General features: G+C 50.6%; 1 protein-coding gene across 16 annotated transcripts in view; it reads right to left on the bottom strand.

The window, feature by feature from the left end:
- Positions 1 to 3194: 3194 nt before the first annotated feature.
- The window catches only part of Dysf (dysferlin), a 205189-nt gene continuing 181976 nt past the window's right edge, over positions 3195 to 26407 (bottom strand). For all 16 annotated transcript variants that reach the window (XM_052174136.1, XM_052174140.1, XM_052174138.1 and 13 more), the window contains 12 exons: positions 25286 to 25377; positions 24595 to 24765; positions 23683 to 23825; positions 21506 to 21645; positions 20240 to 20328; positions 19887 to 19982; positions 19323 to 19464; positions 14585 to 14684; positions 11289 to 11467; positions 8782 to 8891; positions 7456 to 7603; positions 3195 to 3440 (listed from right to left, as the gene is read on the bottom strand). In XM_052174136.1, the coding sequence (XP_052030096.1) occupies positions 3402 to 3440; positions 7456 to 7603; positions 8782 to 8891; positions 11289 to 11467; positions 14585 to 14684; positions 19323 to 19464; positions 19887 to 19982; positions 20240 to 20328; positions 21506 to 21645; positions 23683 to 23825; positions 24595 to 24765; positions 25286 to 25377 (1449 nt within the window). In that variant the 3' untranslated portion in view covers positions 3195 to 3401. The remainder of the gene's footprint in view (positions 3441 to 7455; positions 7604 to 8781; positions 8892 to 11288; positions 11468 to 14584; positions 14685 to 19322; positions 19465 to 19886; positions 19983 to 20239; positions 20329 to 21505; positions 21646 to 23682; positions 23826 to 24594; positions 24766 to 25285; positions 25378 to 26407) is intronic.

Here is a 26407-nt window from a genome sequence, read left to right as displayed (position 1 = left end):
TCTGTGTGTCAGCTCACTTCCCTGGCCCAGCCCAGCTCAGTCACAGGGCACAGCCACTGGTGCCATCACTCCACTTCCCATGGAAGTAAGAGCATAAAAATGGAGGTGTGTGTGTATGTGTGTGTGTGTGTGTGTGCATGCTTATGTATAAGTGTGCATGTGTTTGCACCTGTGTGCATATGTGTGTCTGCATGTGTGTGCATGTGCAAGTGTGCATGTATGTGCATGTGCATGCATGTGTGAGTATCTGTGTCTGTGTGTGCATGCATGCATGCTTGCATCTGTGAATAGAAGAGAGAGGATGAAGTAAGGTTACAGAGAAGAAGCTTTCTAGAACTTTCTATAAGGAGAGGAGAGAGAGCGCCCAGCTGCAGATACCTGGATGTATTTGAATCCACTTGTCCAAAACTGATTGGATTAAACAGTCCCACTGTTTGCTGGTGTTAAGCCTGACAGTATAGGATGGCTCGGGTCTACCATCCCGCAGTCCCAGAACCTCAGGCCCTATGTGTATTGCACTGAGTGATTCTCTTCATCCCCAAGGCTCTGAGGCGGGCATGGACCAGCCCAGCCTTTGCATGGTGCGCCCTGCTCTCCCCACAGCAGTTCAAGCAATCTGAACCATATTAAGATTTACCATGAAGCAGGATGTGTGGAGGGAAGAGCAGCCTGCTGAGAGGCGATGCCTGGGCCTGTCTGCGTGGGGGACTCCACGTCCTGAGATGGTCTGTCTTTGCAAACCTTTCCTTTTTCTCTTTCCCTGCTTTTGACTCATGCTAGCTGCCCTTCCCTGGATGCACTGCCCTTCCTTCTCCAAGTGCAGGGCTACACTTACCGAACAGAACCTCTCTCCTTGCCCAGCACCCTCCCCCACCCTCTATACCATGCCTTGTATGAATGAGTGAGTGAATCACCTTCGCCTTCTGATCACTGGGCCAGCCTTCTGGATCAGCCTTCAGAGGCCAGCAGCCCAGCATCCTGCTTGGCCTCTGTGACCTCAGGCCACACTGAGCCCTGGGTCAGACCCCCAGCTGCTGTCTCCAGGACAGTCTACCAGGCTGGTTACATTCCTGGTACTCCGTCCCTACGGAATTCTCATCTCCCAGAATAAAACCTAGACTAGAATTATTTTTTAAAAGACACATGGTTCTCACCATGGTCTCTGCACCCTCCCATGTTCTTATGTTGTCTCAGAACAAAGTTCAGTCTCTTTTGCATGTTAGGGTCTTCACACCTGGCCCATCCCTTATTCTCTATAACCGAGTTCAGTTCTGGCTCCACAGGGCTCCCGGGTGCTCTCGCTTTCTGTCTGTCTCTGTCTGTCTGTCTGTCTGTCTGTCTGCCTATCTCTCTCTCTATCTCTCTCTGTGTGTGTGTGCGTCTCTGTCTTTCTCTCTCCCTACTCCCACCCCCCACGCCATTAGTGCTGGGAACAACTTCCTGTTGGCTAGGACACCATTCAGTCCTGCTCAAGTGTTACCATTGTGCCCCAATGAAGCCCTCCCACCCTCACAGTCCCAGAGTGGTGTGCCTCTCAGAAGTTCTTCCCATGAGGAGGTGCTTCCTCAGCCGGAAGTCACTGGGGGACTGCCGTGGAGGTCACCCTAGGCCTGCCACATGAAGCATCTCAGCACCATACATGTTGGCCAGGCATGTGTCCCCTGGCCATCCATGCCACAGTCCTGTTCTCATGCTTGAGAGTTGTTTAATGGTTGGTGGCATCTTGGGAAGCAGCTTCAAGATCAATTCTAGCTACAGGGTTAAATGTAAACAGAAAACAGCCCAATAAGGGCAGAGTAGAGAAAGATCACAAGTCCTTAGGTGTGAAGCTGCATCAACCCTTGCCTGAAGCTGGTCCTTTGGTACAGAAACCATTAAGTGCTTTTTACTCATCTGAGTAGATTTTCTATTACTTCTCAACCATAATAGAAAAACAGTGTTCACAGTAGCCCTACCGACCCTTTCAAAGCAGCTGGGAGACTGCAGGGGTTCCTCTTACATTCTAGCACCTGGGAAAAGCTTAGATTGACTGACTTTCCTCCTTCCCTCCCTCCCTCCCTTCTTCCCTCCCTCCCTCCCTGCTTCTGTCCTTCCTTCCCTCCCTCCCTCCTTCCTTCCTTCCCAAGCCAACATTTTCTGTCTACAGAAGCCAGTTCTACTCCATTCTGTCTTCCACCGTGTCTGATTCTTCCTAGCTTCCTCCTCCCCATCTTCAGAAATCCTAAGGCATCCTGCCACAAAGTTCCTGGCCCTTCCTGAGGCTGAACAACCCCTGCTTCCTCTCCTCTGGTTCCTCCAATGGTTACCGTCACATACTGTTGGGCACAGCATAGACCCAGCAAGGCCTCCTCACTAGGTGGGACCTTCCCAATAGCTCACAGCCCCGTGTCCCTGCTCTGCTTTCTGGGTGAGGTGTGCTCCTGCCTCCTGGACTCAGGCAGCAAGGCTTCGGGGCCTGGCTGCAAGGTTCTCTTGGCCCAACATGAAGCAAGAGTAACTGGGTACCAACTCCGTCACGTCAATCAGGTGGTGCCTCAGCTGGATCCCACAGTCCTGGGAGGGAGGAGATAATGGAGAGGCTGAGGGGGAGAATTTCTCCAGGGCCCAGGGGCCTGGGCCAGGGGAACCAGCTCACAGTAGGAAATAGGAGAAGCCTCCTGGTGACAGGGAAGAGACAGCCAGCACTCCAGGCCCTGAGGCAGAGGCCTCTCTTTTGGAAGCCTCAGAGCAGAGTCTTCCAGCTCTGCGTTTTCTGAGTGCAGTCCTGCTGCTTCTGAGGATTAAGTCTGGTTCCCGCAGGAAATTTCAGACCAAGGCCAAGGCCAAGCTTCAGACCACAAAGAAAAGGTGTCTTGATTCAGCCAGATATTTAAAGCAGGGAATGAAAGCAGAGCAGAGGAATTGCAGGCCGGTGTGTGACAAGGTCAAAGCCAGAGGTCAGGCCATCCCAGTCGGAGGCTCTTACCTGAACAGGATAACCTTCCCAGGAAGGAAGGTGGGGGTTCAAGTTGGGAATGGGGAAGAGGTGATCCCTGGGCCTGATATCAGTCCTCAAATCCTCCTGCCCTGGATGCTTCTGCTTCCAAACACTGGCCCAGAATGACAACACCCCCACCAGCACCCTGAGCTCCCCTGACAACCTCCTCTCACCCACACAGTCTCTCTCACTCAGAAACTGTAGACGCATAGTAATATATTTTCTGGTTCTGTCTTCTTTATACTGAGATAGCCAAGAGTTTATCCAGAGGAGAGCTGGGTTAGGGGAGAAAGAGAAGATGAAAATAACATGATCCCAAGAACTCCGTGGACATGCACAAGGCCATCAGGCCCCAGAGCAATGGAGGAGCAGCTAGTCCTGGGCCAGGAGGCAGCCTGCGCCCCCTTCTCCAGAGCAGATGTCTTCATCTAAAAGGCTTCACCAACTTCATGGCAGCGTAGTTCTAGGAGGAAGAGACACAGATACAGACACACGGTAAGCCCTCCAGGGAAAGCATGGTGGGCGCTGCCATCGAGGGTGAAGCTACAGGTGGGTGGCTGGGCTTCTGGGTCATGACCACCTGCCCACAGCCTACTCCTGCTGCCTGCCAGCCCGTAGCAGGCTCCACACTCTACCATAATGACACTCCTTTTCCATCAAGCAAATCTAACCTTGTCCATTTCCATGGCTCCTAGCCCCCTACTCTCATAACCCACAAGCAGGAGGCCCCGCTAACCCATCCCCAAACCTCTGTCCAGAAAGACAGAGTAGGGTGTTGATACACAGGACAACCCATAACGGGAGCCAACATCAGAGACAATCCACCCTCCACAAAGCCCTTCCTGCTGCAGGCTTGACAGAAGCCTCCCCTCCCCACCACTCCCCCCAAACGCCATGAAAACACACAACACAACACAGGGCTCCTAATTGGGACAGTATGTTCTCCAGCGCCGGCCTGGAGAGCCAACCCTGGAAACAAAGCTGGCCCTCCTTCCCGGCCAAATCGCTTCTGCCGCCCCAATCTGGCCCTGCTCCCAGCAGGCTCAGAGGGGCCAGAGGAGTCAGAAGGCCCCCCTCACCCCTCCTATGGGGACAGTGGGGGTGGTCCAACCAGGGCTGGAGCAACTCGGGCATTCTGCACTGGCCAGAGCAGGCTCTCTGCCCCACCTAGCTGAAAGCAGGTGAGCTGACAGGTCTAGGGACAAGACAGTGACGAGAGACTTGGATAGTCAGAGATGGGATTCTAGGCTGTAGCCAGGTCTGCGAGCAGAAGCTGTGTAGCCTAATCCTGCTGGACTCTGGAGCCTGAAGCCCTGGCCCGGACCCACGTGTGCTCTGTGCTGCTTTGGGAAGTCAGTACATAGAGAAGACACCCTAGGAAAATGAAATGAAGGTAACTCAGCCTTTGGAGCCCAGGCACCAGAGGAGACTCTCAGTCCCCAAAAATGCTCCTCAGCCACTGGGAACGCAAAGGTCCCCAGTCTAGAAGGGACTGGCCTTTCTTCCAGCCCCAGCCCTGAGCCTTAGGACCCATGGGCCTCACAGGGCTGGGCCCTTCTGGGCAGGGTCTGGGTAAGCACTGAAACAGCCATGGTGAGTGGTGCTTGGGACACTTTCCTGCCCTCCAGGCCCTTAAATGAGGGACTCTGTCTAACAGGCAGCACTTTGAAAGGACACACAGAACCTGGCCTGAGCCCATCAGAAGTCACCGGAGCCCATGTTCCTAGGTTCGAGAACAATGCTGTCTCCTACAACAGCAGGCTACTCCATCCTTACAGGGACAGAGGGCAGTTTCCTGCTGAACCGGCTCAGAACTCTTATGTCCTAGAAGCTTCCTAGCGACACTGAGGCTGATGTTCCCTGGACCATACCTAGAGAAGCAGAGTTCAACCTGCCCTGCATTCTGCCAACCAGTCTTCAGTGGCTTTATTATCCCTTAGGGTGGCTACCTCACACCTCCCTTGTAGCCCCAAGGCCCTCCCCTCCTGGGCACTGACACCTTATTCAAGTCACCCCATTCTCTGAGTAGAAGCTGGTCATACCACTTGAGAGAAGGTGACCTAAGCCAGGCCAGAAGAGCAGGCCATCCCTATCTCAGCTTCCACAGCCCTACATGATCCAACCGCCAGGCACCAGTCCCAGGTCACCTTTGGTGTCAGCTTGGCTCAGGACACTATACTTGTAAGACCACTCCCCCGATAACCCCCAGGAGATTTGACTCTGATGCTGTATTTGTTGTCTTCCTTTTCTTAACATGTCCCCTTACATAGCACAAACTTCAGTCCTCACAGCCTGGACCTCTCAGGACCCCAGCTTGGCCAGTTGACTTCAGCTTCCTGCTGAGTCCAGCAAGCATTACAAAGGGAGTAAGGTGGCCACAGGCTGGGCACCGTGCACTGCCCACAACTTGTAACCACAGCCACCAGCTATGCCATTAAAGGCATTCCTGCCACTGTGACTGTAAAGGCAACTGGGGCTGAACAGCCAAACCGGGAAGTCCCCTCTGCTGCTACTTAAGTTTGTGCAGGTTGGACTGGGATGATCTGTGGTCTTGACCTTTCCTTCCAGGAGGCCAGATACACTGACCAGGCAGCCCAGTGCTTGGCTCTCGGTGGAGGGGGCCTTTCTACCATCCCTTCCTCTGTGAGGAGTTCCAGAGCACACAGCACACCTGGGGATAATTTTCCAAGCAGCTTCTCAGGTCTGAGATGGTGACCAGGATGCTATATGGCTCTCAGTGACCATCATATCAAGCCATGGTCATAAACTGCACACAGATGGTTGTGAAGTTTACCAACAGTCCCCTCCCTTCTCTGGACCTGATGTGGCTTTGAAGTGTTGATGTGAAAAGTCTGGGGCCTGGAGACCTGGCTCAGCAGTGACTGCAAATTCTGTTCCCAATGCTCATGTCAGACAACTCATGACCACCTATAACTGGAGCTCCAAAGGAGCCAATGATGCCCTCTTCTGGTCTCTTTCAGCATCTGCACACAGGTGGCACACATTCACATAGAAACATACACACAAAAGGCTTGATCCAGCATTGTAGCAGAGTACCAGGACAGAGAAAAGGGAGGGGGAAAGATAGGAGAATGGATGGAGAGAAGAGGACTTATGGGACATATGGGGGGGTGGGGAGAACTGGGAAATGGGAAAGCTTTTAGAATGTAAACAAAGAATATAGAAAATTATATATATATATATATATATATATATATATATATATATATAAGAAACATACACACAGAGAAACATACACACACACATATTCATAAAAATAAATCTTTATAAATGAAAGAAAGAAAGAAAGAAAGAAAGAAAGAAAGAAAGAAAGAAAGAAAGAAAGAAGGAAGGAAGGAAGGAAGGAAGGAAGGAAGGAAAGAGAGAGAGGGGGAGAGAGAGAAAGAGAGAGAAAGAGAGAAAGAGAGAGAGAGAGAGAAAGAAAGAAAGAAAGAAAGAAAGAAAGAAAGAAAGAAAGAAAGAAAGAAAGAAAGAAAGAAGGAAGGAAGGAAGGAAAGAGGGAAAGAAAGAGAGAGAGGGGGAGAGAGAGAAAGAGAGAGAGAAAGAGAGAAAGAGAGAAAGAGAGAGAGAGAGAGAGAGAGAAAGAAAGAAAGAAAGAAAGAAAGAAAGAAAGAAAGAAAGAAAGAAAGAAAGAAAGAAAGAGTAAGTTTGGTTTTTCCTATCTAAAAATACCACAAAAACTCTGGAGACAGCCTAACAGTACTTCAAGGAGACATTGGAGGACTAGGCATTTTCAAGGGCCTTAGAGAGCTGTGTAAGCCAGAAGCAGGGACAGAGGACAATGGTTTGTCCCCCACAACTACCTCATAGGTAGAGCCAGAGAGCCAAGGTCCCAGCATCCCTGGATGGCATGTCCTTGGTGACCTGGCTGTCTCTTTGCCAGGCGCTAATTAACTTCTTATCAGATAAAAGGGACCCCACATGTGTGCCCTACTACTGAGGGGCTCCTGGGCCACCCCCTGTTCATTCTACATTCTCCAAGCCCCCACCCTACCAAGGGCCTCGGAGGACCTAGCAGGTGCTGCCCCCTGCTCCAACGCCTCAGTGCCTTCCCTTCCACCACAACCCCCTTGCTCAGCTCTATTCCACCCTTCGACACGCTCCTGGGCCACCCTAGGCCCAAGCCCCTTCTTGTGTGACTTTTCTCCAAACTTGTTTTGTTAAGGTTCAGGAAGCAAAGAAAACTTACAAGTCTCAGGAAGCACCTGAAATTTACAAGATTCACAAGTCTCTCAAAGAAGAGAGTCTCCAAGCAGCATAGCTTCCTATGCAAGTCATGCATAAAGCTCCAGGGCTGCAGTTTCTCAGAGTTCCCAGCCATGCTGGAGTAGGCTTTTCAGTGGTGCAGCACTTGCTACTGAGTCTAACCAGTGATGTGGTTGCCACCAGATTCTTAGAACACATGAAAAGGAAAGGACTCCCCCAAGGCAGTGTCTCCCCACATCAGCCCTGCTCACCGGGAAGGCGTAGACAAAGACACCCAGGAAGAGCAGGAGGATGAAGAGGATGATGAAGAGGATGATGGCACACCGGAAGCGCCGCCACAAGATGAACTTCATGGTCTTGTACGGGGAGGTGAACCACAGGAAAGAGGTGTCAGGGCGCCTGGAAGTGAGATCCTAGAGGTCAGCTGAGCACCTCTGCAGGACTGATTCCTCCAGACACTGCTTTCCGCTGGGACAGTTGGTCAAATACCCTGGCTATGGTAGAGGGGCACCCTGCCTCCAAGTCCTCAGCCCCTCCTCCCAGGCCCTGCCTAGATGATGCTTGCCTGCACCACCTTCATTCTTGGTGCTACTGAGCCCCTTCATCAGGACACTCTCCCCTTCTGAACCCATACTCAGTCACAGATCTCACACATGCTTGGCAGTGGGGCTGAGCTCCCAGGATGCCCTGTTTGGTGACTGAGGGTACACTGGCCCCCACATAAGTCAGGCCGATTACCCCTGTCTATGAGGCTGGGCTGGACTTTGGAACGATGGACGGTAGAGAAGCCAGAGAGCCCATCCTCTCTCACTCACTCCTCATAGAGAATTGCAACCCGCTCTCCTCAAGCAACACCACAACGCAAAACATACACAGGGCTTTGCATCTCAGTCATGGTCATTTTAACATGGGCTGGCTAGCCCTGGGTCTTGGGACTTTGATCCATCGGATCCCAACAGCCTGGGGCAAGGGTGCCTCTCTAACCCCACACCCTGATGACAGCATCCTGATAAAGCAAGCCACCTATGCTCACTTTCAAGAGCACCACGGTGGGTGGTGCCAAACTCAGCCTTGAACTGAGTCCCAACATCTTCAGCAACTATCCAGGAAGCTGGAGAACTTCATATCCCCTCTCCCGTTTCTTAGCTAGAATGACTACATTTAACATTAGTGACCCAACTCTTATCTGTAAAATGGAGGTAACTTCCCAGCAGGGAAAATTCCAGGACACTGGACCCTACTGCAGTATAGTATGCTTGACACAGAACTTACAGAGAACTAGTTAAGTGGGGCCTGCTTCTGATTGCTTTGTTTGTTTTGGATTCTGAGACAGTATCTTGCTATGTAACCCAGCTTGGCCCTAGAATCTCAGCCTTTCAACTGCCAGGATAACAGACCTGAATCTTGTGCCTGGTTTTGCACCTGCTTCATGAATTAGTTGGAGAGCCCAAGTGTCCACTGAGGCTGTGTCCATGGCCTGCATCTCTTTAACCATAAAGACTGTGGAGACTCTGTAAAGCTGCATACTGGATGTCTCCTAGATGGCGGTGGCCTGCTTCCGAGGACAACCAACTAACCTTGGATCTTCTAGCTTTGGATTCATGTTGGGCTCATCCCGACCCTGGCCAGCAGGCCGCTCTTCATGTTCACTTTCTGCAACGATCTCCAAGGTCATTTCCAGCTTGCCCTGTGGACATCAACAGAGCCTGAGTGGGGCCTCTGGCCAGTGACGCAGAGCAGAAACAGGCCAGGATGAACAGAAAGGCTATGTTTTTATTTTTATTTTTATTTTTAAGATGTAGGGCTGTGGTGAACCATCTAGAGAAATGGTTCAGCAGTTAAGAGTGCTTACCGCCCTTGGAGAGGAACCTGGTTCAATTCCCCACTCACTGAAAGATGGTGATGACCACCACGCCTTCTTAGATCATCTAATGGACCCTCTACACATATACACCAAATACAACAAACATGTATAATAGTTAGCTTCAATTGCCTACTTGGTACAAAATAGAGCTAAATAGGAAGAGAAGGAAGAGAGACTCAATCAAGGAATTGCCTAGAAAAGATTGCCCTGTGGGCACATCTGCAGGATTTTCTTAGTTGTCTATTGGCATGGGTAATGCTGTCCCTGGGCAGGTGGCTCCAGGATGTATGAGAAAGGTAGCTGGGAAGCCAGAGGAGGAAGCAAGCAGCAGCCTTCCATGCCTCTGCCTCAGTTCCTGCCTGTGGGTCCTGTCTGGAGTTCTACCTCAACTCCCCTCAGTGACGGCTATGTCCTATAAACCAAGTAAACAAACACTTTCCTCTTCTAGCTGAATTTGTTCGTGGTGTTTTACAGTAGCAACAGAAAAGTTAACTATGACTATATATATTTGTAACACTGGGCTGTTATAATCACAAAAGCATTCAGAAATTGCAGAACTATAATGAAGAAGTCACCGCTTATGTGGAGACAGGTATTACCACTATTCTTTCTTTATTTTTACCATTTTAACCTTTCTAATGTTTTATTTTATTAATATATTTTAATTGAGAGATTGTGTGTGTGTGTGTGTGTGTGTACACGCGCGCATTCAGACAGGTGCACAGGTGACTGAGGAAGCCAGGAGAGGGCACTGAACACTCTTGAGCTGGAGTCACAGGTAATTACGGGTGAGACAACCAATGTGGGTGCTGGGAACTGAACTGGGGTCCTCTAGAAAAGGACCATGCCATCCCTCCAGAACCGCTCCCAACATCCTTACTCATCGGAGCTGCACGTGTGTGAGGCTCACACTGTGCATGCGGCTACAGGGCTTTTTACTTGGGAGGCATTTCACTATATAATTATATATTATTTAAAGTTTGGTTCCTAACAATTGTAAAGCAGCCCATAGTTAGTTGACCATAATTTATTTAGTAACTACTTATTTGGGGTTACTTATGTTGTTTTCAGTTCTTTGAATTGAATAAATAATAGCACAACAAACATCTCAGAACCTAAATTTTTAATTTTATCCGGTTATTTCTTGGGATGAGAATTTAGAAGTGGGGTGGCAGAGTCCAAAGGCACATACATTGTTCAACCCTGTGCTGCACAGGACCTATTGCTTCCCCACACACTGAAACAAACCCTGCAAACCCAGCACAGGGGACTGAGGTTTGTCTCCTGAAACTTTACCAGCATGAATATCTCCAATTTTTGTTGTTGTTTTTAAATCTAACAGATCAAAAGCATGTTTTAAAATAGTTTTTAATTGCTAGGGAAGTAAGCTTCTTCTCTTGTATAATGAGTCACAGTGTCTGTGCAGGTACCTTGCTTGTTTTCCCTTTGGGATATAGTTCTTATCAGTTATCACAAGTTTCTGTACAACAAGGATATTTTACAAGGGTCACTTAAGGGTTGGCCAACTACTCTTTCTAAGGAACCAAAGAGGGATTAACTTCCTCCCTGGGGCTGCTCTGGACTTCAGGGAAGGACTGTTCATTCTGGTCCTCTGGCCACCCCTCCCCCACCTGCCAGAGCAGACCTCTTGTCCAGCAAGAATGATCCCTGAGAAAGCACTACATAAACAAAAGAGGCATGGCTTCTGTCTGTCTAGCAGGAAGCCCAGTCACAGCGATACTTGGGACCAGTCTCTAAAGGCTGTTTGTCTATTCAACAGGTCTCCCTGTAATAGGAGCCCAGGCAGAGGAAGGCTGGAATAGGAAGAGGGGGAACACATTAGAAAATGTAGACCGAGAAGAGGGCCTGCGAGAGGGCTCAGTCAGTAAAGTACAAACCTTTGGACCTCAGATAGAGCCTCAGAACCCAAAGAGAAACCCAGTGATGGTGATGTATCTGAAATTCCAGGCCTTACGAAGCAGAGACAGACAGTTCCCTACGGCTTGCTGGCCAGACAGCTAACCTAATGAATGAGCCGGAAACCAATGAGAGAACCTATCTCAAAAAAGAAATAGCAGGCACCCAAGGATTAGCAGCAGAGACTGACCTGGCCGCCCGTACCTGTACGCATGCATTCACATGATCAGTGGTCTGTATGCCCCTGGGTTCCATGGAAGAGACAGCCCAGGCCCTCCACTGAGCTAGAGATAACAGACTCACCGCCAGGATCTTCTTCTCGCCCTCCTCTGTGACACAAGGCCACCATCCTTTCACTGTCTTCTGCTCAAAAAGGGACACAAACCACTCCGGGTGGAAGGTGTCATCCAGCTGGTCTAAGGAGCACTTCTCAGCCGTCTTGGCTGGCTTGGGCATCCGGTTGAGATCCAGCTGCAGGGAGCCTGTGGCAGAGTGATGCGCTCAGAGGATGCAGTGGTCTCTGTCCACTTAGGGCCACTCTGGGCGGGCAGATTTAAGAGCTCATTGCCACCTCTTCAGCTTGTAGTCATGAGTCAGCCCAGGGTCAGCGCAAGCAGCCTCCCAGCTCCTGTCTACTGCCTCTTGCTCTCTCTCTCCAGCCCCCACCATTCATCCATTCATAAGTGTGTAATTACCCATTCCGATTCCTTTTCCTCACCCTGAGCACAGAAGCCAACTTCTGCAGTACAAACCCTTCATGCACCCATCCATTCATTGGCATAATAATTGTAATCATGGTAAAATAAATATACACACACCTACACTATATGAATATGTGTATGTATATTTACATATATGTATATATCTACATATACATACATATGTATATACACTTACATATACATATGTATATATGTGTGTGTATATATTTGTGTGTGTGTGTGTGTGTATATATATAGATATAGTGTAAGATATGTGTATGTGTGTATGTATATACTGGTTAAGTTGGCTTATTCCTCTTGACATAAGCTCATGTCGTCTTGGAAGAGTGAAACTTGTCTGAGAAAATACCTCCATTAAACTGTCCTGTGGGCCATTTTCTCGATTAGTGATTGATGTAGGAGGCCCTGCCCAGTGTGGGCAGTGCCACCCCAAGTAGGTGCTCCTGAGTTAAATAAGAGAGCATGCTGAGAAAGGCCGTCGGGAGCGAGCCAGTAGGCAGCACTCCATTTTCCCCACTGAGCCACCTGCCAACCACCAAGTGATTCCAAGTGTGGCATTAGACAGAGTCACAGTATCGCACAGCTGCTAGCACTACTTCCAGAAAGTTCTCACTCCTGAAGAGAAACCGACTACCAAGCCATAACTCCCTGTCCCCTCAGCTGGACACCAGCGCTGACTTGTCTGTGAGGACACAACTCCTGTAATTACAGGTGTCTGTCCTTAGGCATCAGCCTTATTTCACTGAAAACCTGTTTTCAGAGTCTGTCCATATCCCTGTACATCAGTGATTTTTACAGTTAAATCATATGGTCATAGGGAGGCCATCCATTTTGTGTATCCATTCATCTGTTGGTGGGCATAAATCGTCTTCCCCCTGTGATGACTGCAGACATCTGGGTGGGCAGGTGAACATTGGCACACATGGGCCGAGTTCTCTGTTTCTCTTATGAGATATGAAATGTATGATTAGAAAATGCAGTCTAGGGTGAAGAAGGGAAATCTGAGATAGTCCAAAAGCCGTATTTGTTAATCGTTTACATTTTTTTTAAAGCAAAAGCAAAAAAAAAAAAAAAAAAAAAAAAAACCTGTTTATCATTTTGAATGTTGTTTTCTCAGTAAAAATGAAATTTTCTTTTGAAATAAATTTTCTAAAGCCTCATTTGTAAAGGACAGATTGATGCCAAAAAATCTATTTAGAAAAATTCTCATGCAAAATTTAAAGGCAGGGAGGGTCTGGAGCCTTAGCCGTTACAAACATGTATTACATTTGAGGGATCCTCCTAACACCCATGTTGGGCAACTCACAACCACATGTAATTCTATTTCCAGGAGAAACAGATGCCTCTGAACTCCATGGGCACCTGCACTCATGTGTAGAAACCCACAGAGATACATATCAAAAAATAAATATTTTTAAAATTAAGAAACTTAAAACGGTAGTAATTATATGCAATGTACCCTGTATCCCTAATATATTAAAATCTCTGAAGAGCAAAAAATTAAAAATAAACACATCCCAAACCCATGAAAAAGAATCACCAATGGGTGTTGGGATGGCCCATATGATGAATCACAACCATCTGTGACTCCAGGTGCAGGGTATCTGATGCCCTCTTCTGGCCTCTGTGGGCACTGGTTATGGACATGGTGCACATATATGCAGACCAAATACTCATGTATAAAATAAAAACAAATCTTCAATTTAAAAAATTTGCCACTCTGAGCACATTTAAATCTAGAGTCAATGTGCAAACATAAACTTCCCCTAATTCTAGAACATTCCCCATACCTAGAGAGAAACCTATCTTTTTGTCTATTAAACTCCTTCCCCAGATGTCCCATTAATCTACTTTTCCCTGTTGTGGATGTGTGTGTGTGTGTGTGTGTGTGTGTGTGTGTGTCCCTGTAGAGGCCAGAAGTCAACCTTGGAATTGTTCCTCAGGTGCTGATCATCTTTTTGCTTTGAGACAGTCTTTCACTGGCCTGGAGCTGGCCACGCAGGCCAGGCTGACTAGCTAAAGAGCATCGAGATTCCTGGCTCTATCTCCCCAGCTCTGAGACCACAAGTAAATGCCACCACATCTGGCTGTTTCTCTGGATGTTGCTTTGGTTTGGTTTGGGGCTTGAAGCCAGGTCCTCAGGCTTGCACACCAAGCTCTTTCTGACAGAGCCACCTTCCCAGGCTTGGTCCCCTCTTCGGATCTGTCAGAGGTGGGCATCCCACAAATGTGGACTTGTGTGGTACTTGTCTTTCCTCTGCTGGCTTCTGTCATTTAGCATGTTTTCAAGGTCCACCAGATGGAGTAAGGAGCAGCACCTCTTTCCTTTGTGTGCATGAACAATACCCCGTGTATGGACAGACCATGTTTCAGCACTAATTTTCCTACCTTTTACTAAGGGTAAGACTGTTGCTAACCTGTTTCTCCCTCAGCACTCCCTGCTGCCACATACAATACCCTCCTTGTCTTCACTCCTACCCATCAGCCCAGCTCCCATGCCCCAGTATGGCTTCTCAGGCTGAGCTCTGTTCATTAGGACAGTCCCTGGGGCACAAGGATAAGAAGTGACCTGATCCCCACAATGTTTGGATTCTGTATTGCTGGACTGTTACGACCTGGGACCTTTGGGACCTCCCTTTAGAAATGAGGCCAGGCAGCAGTGAGGGCCAGCACAGCCCTGCCCTGGCTTCTGCCCTTGTCCCCAATCTCCTTGAGTAACACTAGTTGACATGGCTCAAGCATCACCCCTGCTGAAGACCTGCTCCAGGACCACACTGATCTCTCTGACATTGCTGCGTTATATGCCTCACTTGTGCTGAGGACCCAGTGACCCTGAACTTCTCCTTGGAAGCTCAGAATGATAGACTTGAGGCTTACCCAGAAAGTCATCAAAGGAGAACTTGTCATTGTCCCAAATCTGGAAGACCACACGTGCTGGGATCTTGCTCTCTGTCTTGTCGAGTCTCCAGAAGGCATCCTGACCCACAGGAGGATCAGAGAAGCAAGGTTAGAAAGGTCTGTCCAATGCGGCAAACAGGGAAGTCCCTCTAGCCTGTAGGGCTTCAAGGAAGAGCCTTGGTACACTGTGGAGCAGTGTATCACTGAGGGTCAGACCCAGGCCAGGCCCTATTGGGAAGACGAGAAAGCACTTGACACTGTTCAGGGGTATGATGGCTGGTTTTGGTGGCAACTTGCCACAACTTAGAATCACCTGAAATGAAAGCCTCCTTTGAGGAACTACTGTCCAGATGAGACTGGCCTGTGGACTTTTCTTCTGGAGATTATCTTAATTATCCATTGATATAGGAAGGACCCTGCCCATTGTGGGTGGGACCATTTCCTAAGCTAGATCCTGAACTGACTTCCAATAACCTAAAAAGGAGAGGCAAACTTTCAGCTGAGAAGCCAAAGCACACAGAGTGTCCAAGGGTACAGAATACTGAGCGGTAAGCAGCGATTCAAACCCAGACGGTCAGGTTCCAGGGTTCTGCTCTTAGTTCTAAAGTGGGCTTTGCACATGTGGTCTCTGGGACCGGTGGGCTAGCAGAGATCTTCAGGGTGAAGCCCCAGCTGTCACTGGAAGGGAGCAAGGCACGCCACTAGAAGAAGTTGACACCGAGGCAGGTCCCCAGATCTTCATTCCCACTTCTCCAGCCCACCTCCACCTCCAGAGCCTGCAAAGAAGTCTCTCTCTCCTGCTGGAGAGAAGGACAGTACCCTTCATGGCGTGTCTCCACAGCCCACAGGTCAGTCCCTTCTGGAACCAAGCTATCTTGGAGGTGTGGAGCTGAGCTGGCCCATGGGTCTAACACTCACAACTTGAGGGAAAAATCATGGACTTCTCTGTTCACTGTGGCTCTACCTGTGCAGGTAGCATGTATAGGAAATACCTTGTGGGGCCAACCAGAGCCCTGGACCCGTATCTCCTGGTACAAGCTGTGGGATGAGAACTGGGTAGTCCAATAAAGATCAGAAGTGTGAGGCCCCAAGGCCATGGAGATTGTTGACCTTCACTATTAACTTGACAGTATTTAGAATAACCCAGAAAACACACCTAGAAGGGTGTCTATGAAGGTGTTGCCGGCAAGGCTTGACAGAGGGAGACATTACAGGAGATGCCATCTCATGGGCTGGGTTCACAGAATGAATATATAGGGAGAAATGAGGAAAACAGCTAAGTACTAGCATCCCCCCAACTCCCTGCTTCCTGGTCTGTGGAGATATTAGCAGTCACCTCACATTCTCCATGTGACTGTGGAGTTCCATCCGTGTGCCTTCCCATCACGCTGGACTGTCTCTCTTTAAACCAGGAGACAAAAGAAGCCTTTCATCCCTTCCATTTCTCTCTGGTACTGAGTCCTAGCAGCAACCACAAACAACACTGTGGCCATGAACACCCTGGTCACCACAGTTACAAACACCTCACCAAGCTTCCCAAGGGGAGACCATGGTCCCTGTTCTCAAAGAGTGGCTGTCATGCACAGTCCCAGCCTCGGCTTCGGCCTGTGTGGGAGGAAGGCAGACCAAGGCTGGCCCCACCACCCCTCTCTGCTGCTCAGCTGCCTGGCCCAGCCTCCTGCAGGTGCCTGCTTCCTCTAACCAGCTTTTACAGCCAGCTCCAGGCTGCCTGCAGGGCCGCCAGCAGCCTCCGTCCCTCAGCAGGCTGGTTTACGGGCTCAGTAATGAGCCTGAGGTTCAAACGGCCCCTGGTGGGAGCAGCTGGTCAGGGGCTCAGCCTGGGGAATGAGCCCCCCAGGTCCCAGGCGCTCATTATGCTCCCGGCCTGCGCCCTTTTACTAGCTGTTTATTTACAGGGTGGGGGCCTGCCTGCATGGCAGACCCCAGTGGGTGTGCTGGGCTCCAGGTGGGGAATAAGGCTGAACAACCAGCGGTGGTTCAAAAAGGGGGGGATGAAAGGAGACCTTGTACTTTACGACAGTCTCGTCTGGTTAATGGGGTCCCTGGAGGGCCTCCCTGCCTGCCAGGAGCCCCAAACCTCATGGCAGAGGGCTGCCTCTGCAGCAGAACCTGGGAGCCCCAGCCTTTGCAGTCCCTGCCCTCAACTACCCTGTGGTGCCCTTTAGACCAGCTAATCAGTGCCCCACTGTGGGCAAGCCCCACCTGCCTCTCAGGGCCACCCCTAGAAGTGCCTACTAGCCCTGCCGCCCTTAGGGTGGTTTCTGCCTGATCCCACCCTCCTGCCTCCTGTCTCCAGCCATCTTTGCATGTGTGTCTCTGCACTCCTCTGCACCCTACACACCCTTTGTAGGTTCTCCCTTTTTCCTCCAGGCCACCCACTCTCTTTCTCTGTAACCTGAACAAGTCATTCTACTTGGACCCCACCCTGACCTCAACACAAGCCACCCAGCTTCCCCTTCTTACCATAGGTGCCAAAGCAGTACTGTCCAAGTGGCTAGCCAGCACCTGCAATCGGGCCCTTGGAACTGCCAGGTGAAAATTCTCAGCTACCAACTAGTATTCTTTCACCCCACTCCTCCTCCACTCCCTCTGTATGTGCAACATGTGTGTGCACAGGGGTATGTGCATGGGCATGTGTGCATGTGTGTGTATGCATGGGCATGTGTGCATGGGTATGTGCATAGGCATGTGTGCATGTGTGTGTATGCATGAGTACGTGTGTATGGGCATGTGTGCATGGGTATTTGTGCATGGGTGTGTATGCATGGGTATGTGTGCATGGGCATGTGTGCATGGATATGTTCATGGGCATGTGTGCATGGGTGTGTGTGCATGGGTATGTGTATATGAGCATGTGTGCATGGGTATGTGTGCATGGGCATGAGTGCATGGGTATATATGCATGGGCATGTGTGCATAGCTATGTGTGTATGAGCATGTGTGTATGCACATGTGTGCATGGGCATGAGTGCATGGGTATGTATGCATGGGTATGTATACATGGGCATGTGTGAATGGGTATGTGTGTTCATGAGCATGAGAGCATGAGCATGTGTGCATGTGTGTGTGTGCATGGATATGTACGTATGAGCATGTGTGCATGGGCATGTGTGCAAGGGCATGAGTGCATGGGTATGTGTGCATGGGTATGTATACATGGGCATGTGTGCATGAGCATGTGAGCATGGGCATGTGTGCATGGGTATATGTGCATGGGCATGTGCACATGTGTGCCTGTCTCTCATCATCATTCTCCCATCCACCTCAAATCACTTGTCATAGTACCAAATTCTCTTCTTCCTTCACCCAAGAAAACAAGAAGTCCCTGCACCAGACATGCCTGGCCACATCTCCCATTGTGGTAAAAATGCTGTGGCCCCTCCCATTCAAACCATCAATGTGCACCCCTGCCTCAGTTTCCCCACCCAGGCCTACCCTCTTTGTAGGGCTCACTGAGCCCTGGAGATGATGCTTTGTTCCAGCCTCCCTCTCCCTGTCCTCGGCTGAAGGAGAGGTACTTCTGCATTTGATGAGGGCTCTCAGACAGGCACAGTATCTGCTTATTAAGGACACAGGCTTATAATAGACAAACCTGAAGGAAAGGCAAGATCAAACCTTATAGAGAGCCTGGGCACTGCTGGACGACACACAACTTTGCTGCTAAATTTGTCTTTCTTTTCTGGTGGGCCCTACTGCCATCTCTGGGTGGAAGAATCTACCCTTTAACCCTAATAAATTTATATTTTTCCCTTTGATGGTTCTTGAGTGGTTGGCGGGACACTCTGGTTTCTCTGAGGTTCCAATGAGTCTGTGTGTTGGGCCGGAGAGGCTCAAACAGAGATGAGATGAAGAGAATTCAGAGGGCGAGGAAACCAAGTGCATTCCGACTTCCCTTCAAGGTGAGGCCGCACTACAGCCTAGAGAGAGGTGTCACCGAGGCTGTGATGCTGGGCACATGAGCTACCTTTGGGTAGAAACCAGACCAATAGGACCTAAGCGCATGCAGGCATGTATTCTGGGAGCAGAGGACATCTCTGGGTAGCCATTAGTGTCAGGAAGGAGAAAGCATCGTTGGGCCTTTCTGGAACCAGCATAGTTGGAGACCCACACTGCCCTGTTTCCATGTATTGGGCTCTGCTGACCTCAGAGGGTAACCAGGTGTGGGGAAGATGCTGTTGCCCTTGGACTTAGGCCATTCTGAGACTGCAGAGGCTAACACTCAGATGAAATCTAACCATGGAACTACTAAGCATCCAAGCCCCACCTCTTCACCCAGTCTCAGGCCAGGCCCGCCCTCAGGAGTACACAGCCGGCTCCACCCTCTGCCTCTGTGATGGCCATGCTGGGTTTCCAGACTCTCCTGCCTCGGACTCCAGGTCCTTCCACACTGCTAGGTGTTGGGGCAGAGGGATGGTAATATAGGCAGTGGCAGCAGGTCTTGGAGTTGGCTATGTGATAAGTGTGTGTTGTGTATATATGGGTCATCCTGGAAGGTAGAAACACTGGCCACAGTGATACTAGCAGAAAAGGAAAGAGAAGCAGGGTACAGAGATCATGGTGATGCCCTTGCGGGTGACAGAGACAGAGGTCACAGCTGCAGGAGTAGAGAGAAAATGTCACGGTGTTAGCTGTAATGCTAAAGGTGGGGATCACATTAGCAATGTGAAGTCCCAGAGCCCAGGCCAAGGCCGCTCACCTTCTTAGCAACAGCACAGACTTGCTCGGCGGGCAGATAGTCGAAGGGAAACACAAACCTCCAGTTGAAGTTTCCCTCCCCACCCAGGGAGCGGTAGTGTACATCTGTCTTCTGTTTGTGTTCTTCAAATCCCACCATCCAGCTGGTCACATGTGGAAGAGGACAGCCCTCATTAGTTCAAAGGCCACAGACTACAGGACATTTCCCACATGCACCACCGGATGGGCAACCTCTACTTGGACCAGTGAAGAGTTGTGGAGGTGAAGGAACTTGGTAAGGGAATTCCCAGGAAATCTCCACAGCACCCGCTACATACCACAGAGTGGGACAATATACAGCCTCAGTGGTCCCCAAGGGCATCCTCGGTCCTTGCCATTTTAGCTCAAAGAAATTTGAGGGAAATGATTCCCCAAAGGTGCAGCCTCTGTTGGGAGACCCTCCATGGAAGGGGGCCTTCTCCACCTCCACGCCACAGCTCTGCCTGAGAGAGCATCCTGTCCCCCAACCTCTGGCAGCTCGGGAGGTTCCACGAGCTGGTCCAGGTGGAAAACAATGGATGCCTACCCTTTCACATAGATGTCACTCATCTTCTCCCCGGTGAGGCTGAGGTCATCCAAGATCACATCTTTTGTGTTCCAAATAATACAACGCAGAAAAAACCTGGCAAAGGGAAATGACTTGTATCTGCATAGATATTCCAGGAAAGGATATGGTGTCCCCAGCTGATGGGCCAACTCATCCAAGGAGTTCTTCTGCCTGCTTGGCTGGACACCTAGCCAGACCCAAACAAGCTGTGTTCCAAGATCCCAGTGGCCTCAGATCTGTCCAACAGGCACGCTTCTTCCCGCTCTCCCACAGTTGCTATAGCCCTCTTGCCACGGGTCCAGCTAGAGCCTGTGGCCAAGTCTGTTTGTTACCTTCTAGCTTTCCGTGGGGTGATGTTGAAGGGAGGTCCAGGCCGGCCCAGCACCTTTGGAAATATGTCAATCCACATCTGTAGCTTCCCCTGTAAAGACACAAGCAGTTCATTCATGTTCTACACACACACAAGCATGCGCGCGCGCGCACACACACACACACACACACACATACCTCATTGCGTCCATGGTTTCTATACGCCTGCCTAGAGTATACACCTGGGGATCAGGGCAAAAGAAGTGAAACTCAGGCCTGCCTATCAGAAAGAGGCTCAGCACTCAGGAATAGAGGGAGCCTGAACGGACACATGAAGGACCCACGACAGAGGGAAGATCACTGCCCTCCAGACACAGGCTGCTCAGAGACAGTGATGTATCAGCTGAGTTCAGCAAGCAGAGAATGGTGTGTGCAATGCCACCGAGGGCCAGGGAGCCAGGATTTAGTCATAGGACTTAAGTCTATGTCAGAAGAAGTCACTTTCCCTGCTCCCTGGTGCCTGCAAATCTAGGATATTGTTTCTCTGTCTCTCTCTCTGTCTCTCTCTCTGTCTCTCTCTCTGTCTCTCTCTCTCTCTCTCTCTCTCTCTCTCTCTCTCTCTCTTCCCTCTCTCTCTATTTCTCTCAAAATGTGAGAACAAAAGTACCTCCATTCAATAATATCTGTAAGATCATGAGGCTAGAAGACAAGAGGGTTTAAACCTGAGCTGCTTTGTGGGGCTGGGAGAAAACCCTGGAAAGCCTGCTTCTCTCAAAGGCATCCTCAGAGCTCCCCCCTGGTTTTTCTCCCCTCCCCCCATCCTACACTGAGTCTGCTTCCTCCAACCAGCCTGGTTTGGCTGCCAGTCTTAAGCTTGCTGTCTGTGTTCATCTGCCTTCCGAAAGGGACGCCCACAGCCCTCCTAACTGCTCTCTGTGGGCCTCTACCATTCTGGAGTTCCTGGATCTAGTCTGAGCCCTCAACTGGAGCTCAGTACAGGATGACATTCACTCTGGGACTAAACCAGCAACAATGGCAGAGACAGAGGACACCCTTAGGTCAGGTTGAAACCAAAAGGTTTCAGATGCCCAGACAAGTCAGAAGCCAGGCCTACATGTGCCAAAAGCAAGAACTGTCATTGTTTCCCTGGCAGTAAGGGCTAGGCCCCAAGAGCCCATGTGGGCCACTCTATAAAGCCGTGAGGGGAGGGGTGACCATGGAGGAGGTGGCTGCTCTGGCTATCCTTAGACCTCTGGGGTGCAATAACTCTATCGGGGGCAAGGACTTACCTGCTCGATATCTGGCTGCAGCGGGCTGTAAAGAGGCCGTGACTCCACGTGCTCAGGGACCAAGCCTTGCTGCTGAAGGACATGCAGGGCTAATCGTTCCTCCACCGGGCCCAGGTGTGGGTTTGGGAGTCTGCCAGCCTCTGCCCCAGGGTGGGGAAAGGTGGATGAGAATGTGAGAGACAAGACACCAGGGCTGCCTTGCTCTGAAGGTCACGTAGAACTCGAGAACAACAGGGAATCCCCTCATCACCACAGCCCATCCCCCAAAGACGCATTGTGGTGATCCCTAGGCCTCAGTTGCTACGAGGGAGACATCACTACCCACGGACTCCACGTTCTGAATGCAGATTCCCTGTCACCATCCTTTCTACCATACCTATCCTGGAAAATTCTTCCCTTCCATCCACACTAACCTCCCTTGTCTGGCAAAGCCCATTCTTAACTCCTCCCATCTCTGAGTCCCAGCAACCCAGCAATCCACAAATGTGTCATCTTAGGGCTGCCAGAATGATGACCTGGTTCACATTAGTTGTTCTATGAATGGCAGTAGCTACACTCAAGCAATCACAGCGAACACTTCTACAGAGGACCCGCGGGCCATGCACCGCTCACATAAGTGTACGCATGTCTGAGACCTAGACGGACCCTAGCAGCGGAGTGCCAGTCACTACCATCCCCACTGCACAGACATGGACCCTGCAGAAGCCCTACACCTGGGCCTTGGGGCAGCTGGGCTCCTACTCATTTAGAAAAGGTAAATGCATGCTTCTTCTGCTTCCTGCTCCCTGTGGGACAGCGCCTCCACTGCCAGGAGATGACTTGGAGACAGGTAGCATGGACAAGAAGAAGCCCACTCTCATGGGCTATTTATTGGGTCACTGTTCTTTTGAACCAAGCACACTGTCATACAGTGTGTGCTGCCGAGCCAGGAGTGTGGCCTGCACCCAGCTGTCTGGTAGCTTCAGGCAGGTCATTAAGTACCCTTAGCCCCAATAGCTTCATATATAAGATGAGGCAGATGCTGGACCTCAGGATTTAATGACCTAGAGCCCCTGTGCTAAAGTTGCTAGCAGAGCAGCGGGTGCCCCCCCCAGGAGGAAATGAGACCCCCCCCCCTTACACCAGATGCACATTCTTAATGGCTGAGCCTGGCTCAAGCCCTGGGAGAGTCAGGAACACAGACCAAGGAGGAGGGGGTGGGGCCCAGGCATCAAAGCCGACATTTCCTTTTATAACCTCAGCACCAGCCCTGACATCAAACATCTCTGCAACAAGCAGGAGGCACAGGGCCAGCTGGGCCTGTAAACACCTCAGGGAGTTGGAATTGCTCTGGGTGGGCGATGTGGGAGTGTGGGCACCTCAGACACATGGAGAGCATGTGGCGGGCATCTCAGCTACTGCGCTGGGCAAAGCCAAGGGCAGGGACGGGGTGTGGCAAGGCTGTTAGCTTCCTCCCAGGAGCTCACGTGCAGGGGATTGGGACTGTTCTCCAAGGTCAAGCAAGGAGGTTAGCACAACTCAGTAAGCAGAGCTCTCAGAGGTGGATACACCGTAAGCTCCCACCAAAGTCTCACCACCAAAGCCAAAAGAAGGCAGGCCCTGACCTCAACCGCCTCATAGGTGCCTGAAATCTTGCCTTCTTCTCTAGCTTGCTTCCTTTTGCTGGGAGAAAACAGTCTGGCCAAAAGCAACACCGCGGAGGAAAAGGCTGATTTGGCTTACACTTCCAGGTTATAATCTATCATGGAGGGGCAGTCAGCACAGGAACCGTACAGAAACCACGGAGGTTTCTGCTCATTGGCTCACTCACCAGCTCAGGCTAGCTCCCTTGCTCTCAGCCCAGGCCTACCTCTCTGGACCTGGTGCTGTTCACATCAAGCAAGGCAATCTCTCACTGACATGGCCGTAGACCATCCTGATCTAGATGATTCTTCAACTGTGGCTCCTGTCAGATTACTCTGGGCCATGACAAGTTGACGATCAAGGTTAGCCAAGACATCCTTGGATGACTTCACCACGGTTCTGGACAGAGCTCTGATCCTGACTCCACCCTGACCTCTGACCCACAAACAGGTACTCCTTTGCGCTGTTGATGGGTGCGGGGCAGGGGGTGTCTACCTGAGCCCTTATGATGAGACGAAGAGCCCTCCTCAGGTTGGGGCCAAAGGGCAGCTCACCTATCTCCTCAATGGTGTATTCCTTATCCTGAAACGTCACTCGGTCTGTCCGGTACACAGGGGCCTTGACCCTGTGCTGCTGGCAGAAGAGGTGGAGTAGCTGGGAGGGGCGGAGCTGATCTCTCCACTGATTTGGTCCAGAGCTGAGGATCAAGTACAACACTAATATGAGACACTCTGGGGTCACAGAGCGAGGGGCTTTTGGGAGCCTCTGCACCCCACACTTACACAGCATTGCCCACGCTCCACTGTCATAGCTGGCACCCTTTCTGACAGCTCAGCACCCCCATTTCACTGATGAGGAAACAGAGTCCCAAAGAGCAAAGGACTGACGCACGTTTGAAACTGGAACTCAAACTCTACACAACTGGCCCTGGTAGCCGCAGGACTCCCTCAGGCCCAGCTGAAGCTTGGCTTCTGTACTGTCCTCTCCTCTCCTTCTTTCTGTCCTCCACCATCTCCCCTCCCAGGACCCAGTGCTCTGCAGACCTCAGTGTGTGTCACAAGAGACTGAAGCCAGGCATGGTGGCACATGCCTTTAATCTCACACTCGGGAGGCAGAGACAGATGGATCTCTAAGTGCAAGGCCAGCCTGGTCTATAGAGTAAGTTCTGGGACAGCCAGGGCTATACTGTAACCCTGTCTCAAAAAGCAGGTGCTAGCAAGGATGAACTGTGATAACATGATAGCCAGATACCAGATTCAAATTCTAATCCTCCCAGTTTTAAGCTTCTGTTTCATCATCTGTGGAGTGGAAACAACTGGGCTCTGCATTGGGTTCTAGGGGAGAATACCTGGGCTGGCACCTAGTGCTGAGAATCAGGGTGGCTGGCTGGCCACTGGGAAGCAGCCAGCTCTGGACACTTACACACAAAGATTTGTGGAAGCCCACAGCCACCCTTGGGTACTTACACACAGTAGGTCTGTGGAAGCCCACAACGAGCCCCAAACTTAGACAGTAGCCTGTTTTCCAGGTCAATGACTGTCTCCCCAATCTTCTCATCCTTGGAGAGCAGGTCATAGTCATAGAGTGTGATCTTCAGGTCCTTCTCCAGAGGTAGAGTGCAGGTGACTTCAAACATCCTGCAGGAGGGCCGGTGGCATCAAGGATACTGCAAACCCGATGGCAGCCACCCAGTGGGGAGTCAAGGGGCAGGAGATTGAAAGCTGGCCTGGAGAGGTGACCCTCCTCAGCTGTCCCGTCGAGCGACAACCCACCCACAGTGCAGCGGTACAGGGCATTCCTCTATGCGCCCCACCCCTTGTCTGTCTCTCTATCTCTGAGTCTCTGTCTCTCTGTGTGCGCGTGCATGCACGCGTGTAGATGTGTGGCAGCATTTTGGAATCTGAGCTGACTGCCCAGTCCACGCACCCCACAATGATTAGACAACAAGTGCTCATGTAGGTCTCTAGTCTTTGAGTTAACTGTTTCCGTGCTTAGCAAGAAGCTCCTGATAGGTTTCAAGCCTGCACTCACAGACATAAAAGATCCAAGATAAAAGTTCTGCCCAAGGAAACAGACACTTCCCAAGTGCTGGCAGCTACATCTGTGAGTTATCCACAGCAGACCCTCTACCCCAAACCCAAGGCACTTCCCACTTACTTTCCAAATACGGGCTCCAGGGTGCAAGGGATGTAGTTATCCTGGTCACTCACTGATTTCTTCCCTATGGAGATCTTGATGTAAGGGTCGCACTGGAAGACACAGAAATGCACAAGTAAAACTGGGTCAAGGTGTCTTTGGGGCCTTCTGGCTTCACATAGCCATCAGGGAGCTGTGATGTAGATTGTCCTGTCAGGCCGGGGCCCAGCCTCCAAACCACACCACATCCTAACAGACCTTATCACACATATCTCACAACCTACCTCACCCTGTCACACATTATGGCTGGACATGTCTTCCAGCCTCATCCCTAGCAATGGGAAGGGGCACCTGAGTGTCCTCGTCCCCTGACGCACTGGCACACAAGTGTTGTTCGACCCCTACCCTCATACACACAAGATCATTTGTTTCTTGGCCAGGTTGGGCTCCTCTCTATTTTCTGGTGTCCTATTTCCAAAGATGAAAGGAGACAGGGCCTCATTTTGCCCACCTAGAATAGCCTGGGCCTGTCTTCTAGATGCTACCTCTAAGTAGCAGCAGACTTCCCGCCAGCCTGCAGGAGTATGACATAAGAGAGGAACAAGGGCTAACACAGTGCCACAAGGCTTCAAGAACACAAGCTAGGATGACGGCCATATCCTAGAGACCATCTGGGCTGCTCAGGCTAAGCAGCAATCTGTACTGTCCTGAGGAGCACATAACTTCTAATTGTTGAAAGGCAGGACCATCGTGGGGTATGGGATCCCAAGCTTCTACCCCAACCTTGAGAACACATAAGGGGCCTAAATCTATCTAAAAAGACAAGGAAGGGCCCAGGCTTGTACCTCTAAGCTCCGATGGCCCACCGCCGCCTTGCTGTCTCCCTCCCTTCCTGCCCACTCTTCTCATTCAGACCTCACTCTTCCATTTCTGGCCATAAAGCTCCTTCTCTTGCTTTTGACATGAAATTTAAGGGAAAATCTAAAACCCAGTAATCCAGATAGATGATATTTAATTATGGTATTTTGTGAGCAGGTGAGATGGCTCAGAGGTCAAGAATTGGCTGCTCTTCAAGAGGACCCAGGTTCTATTCCCAGCACCCACAGGACAGCTCACAACTGTCTCTAACTCCTGTTCCAGGGG

Source organism: Apodemus sylvaticus, chromosome 2 (genome assembly GCF_947179515.1).
Source record: "Apodemus sylvaticus chromosome 2, mApoSyl1.1, whole genome shotgun sequence".
Taxonomy (NCBI): domain Eukaryota; kingdom Metazoa; phylum Chordata; class Mammalia; order Rodentia; family Muridae; genus Apodemus; species Apodemus sylvaticus.
This window is presented reverse-complemented; position numbering and strand designations above follow the sequence as displayed.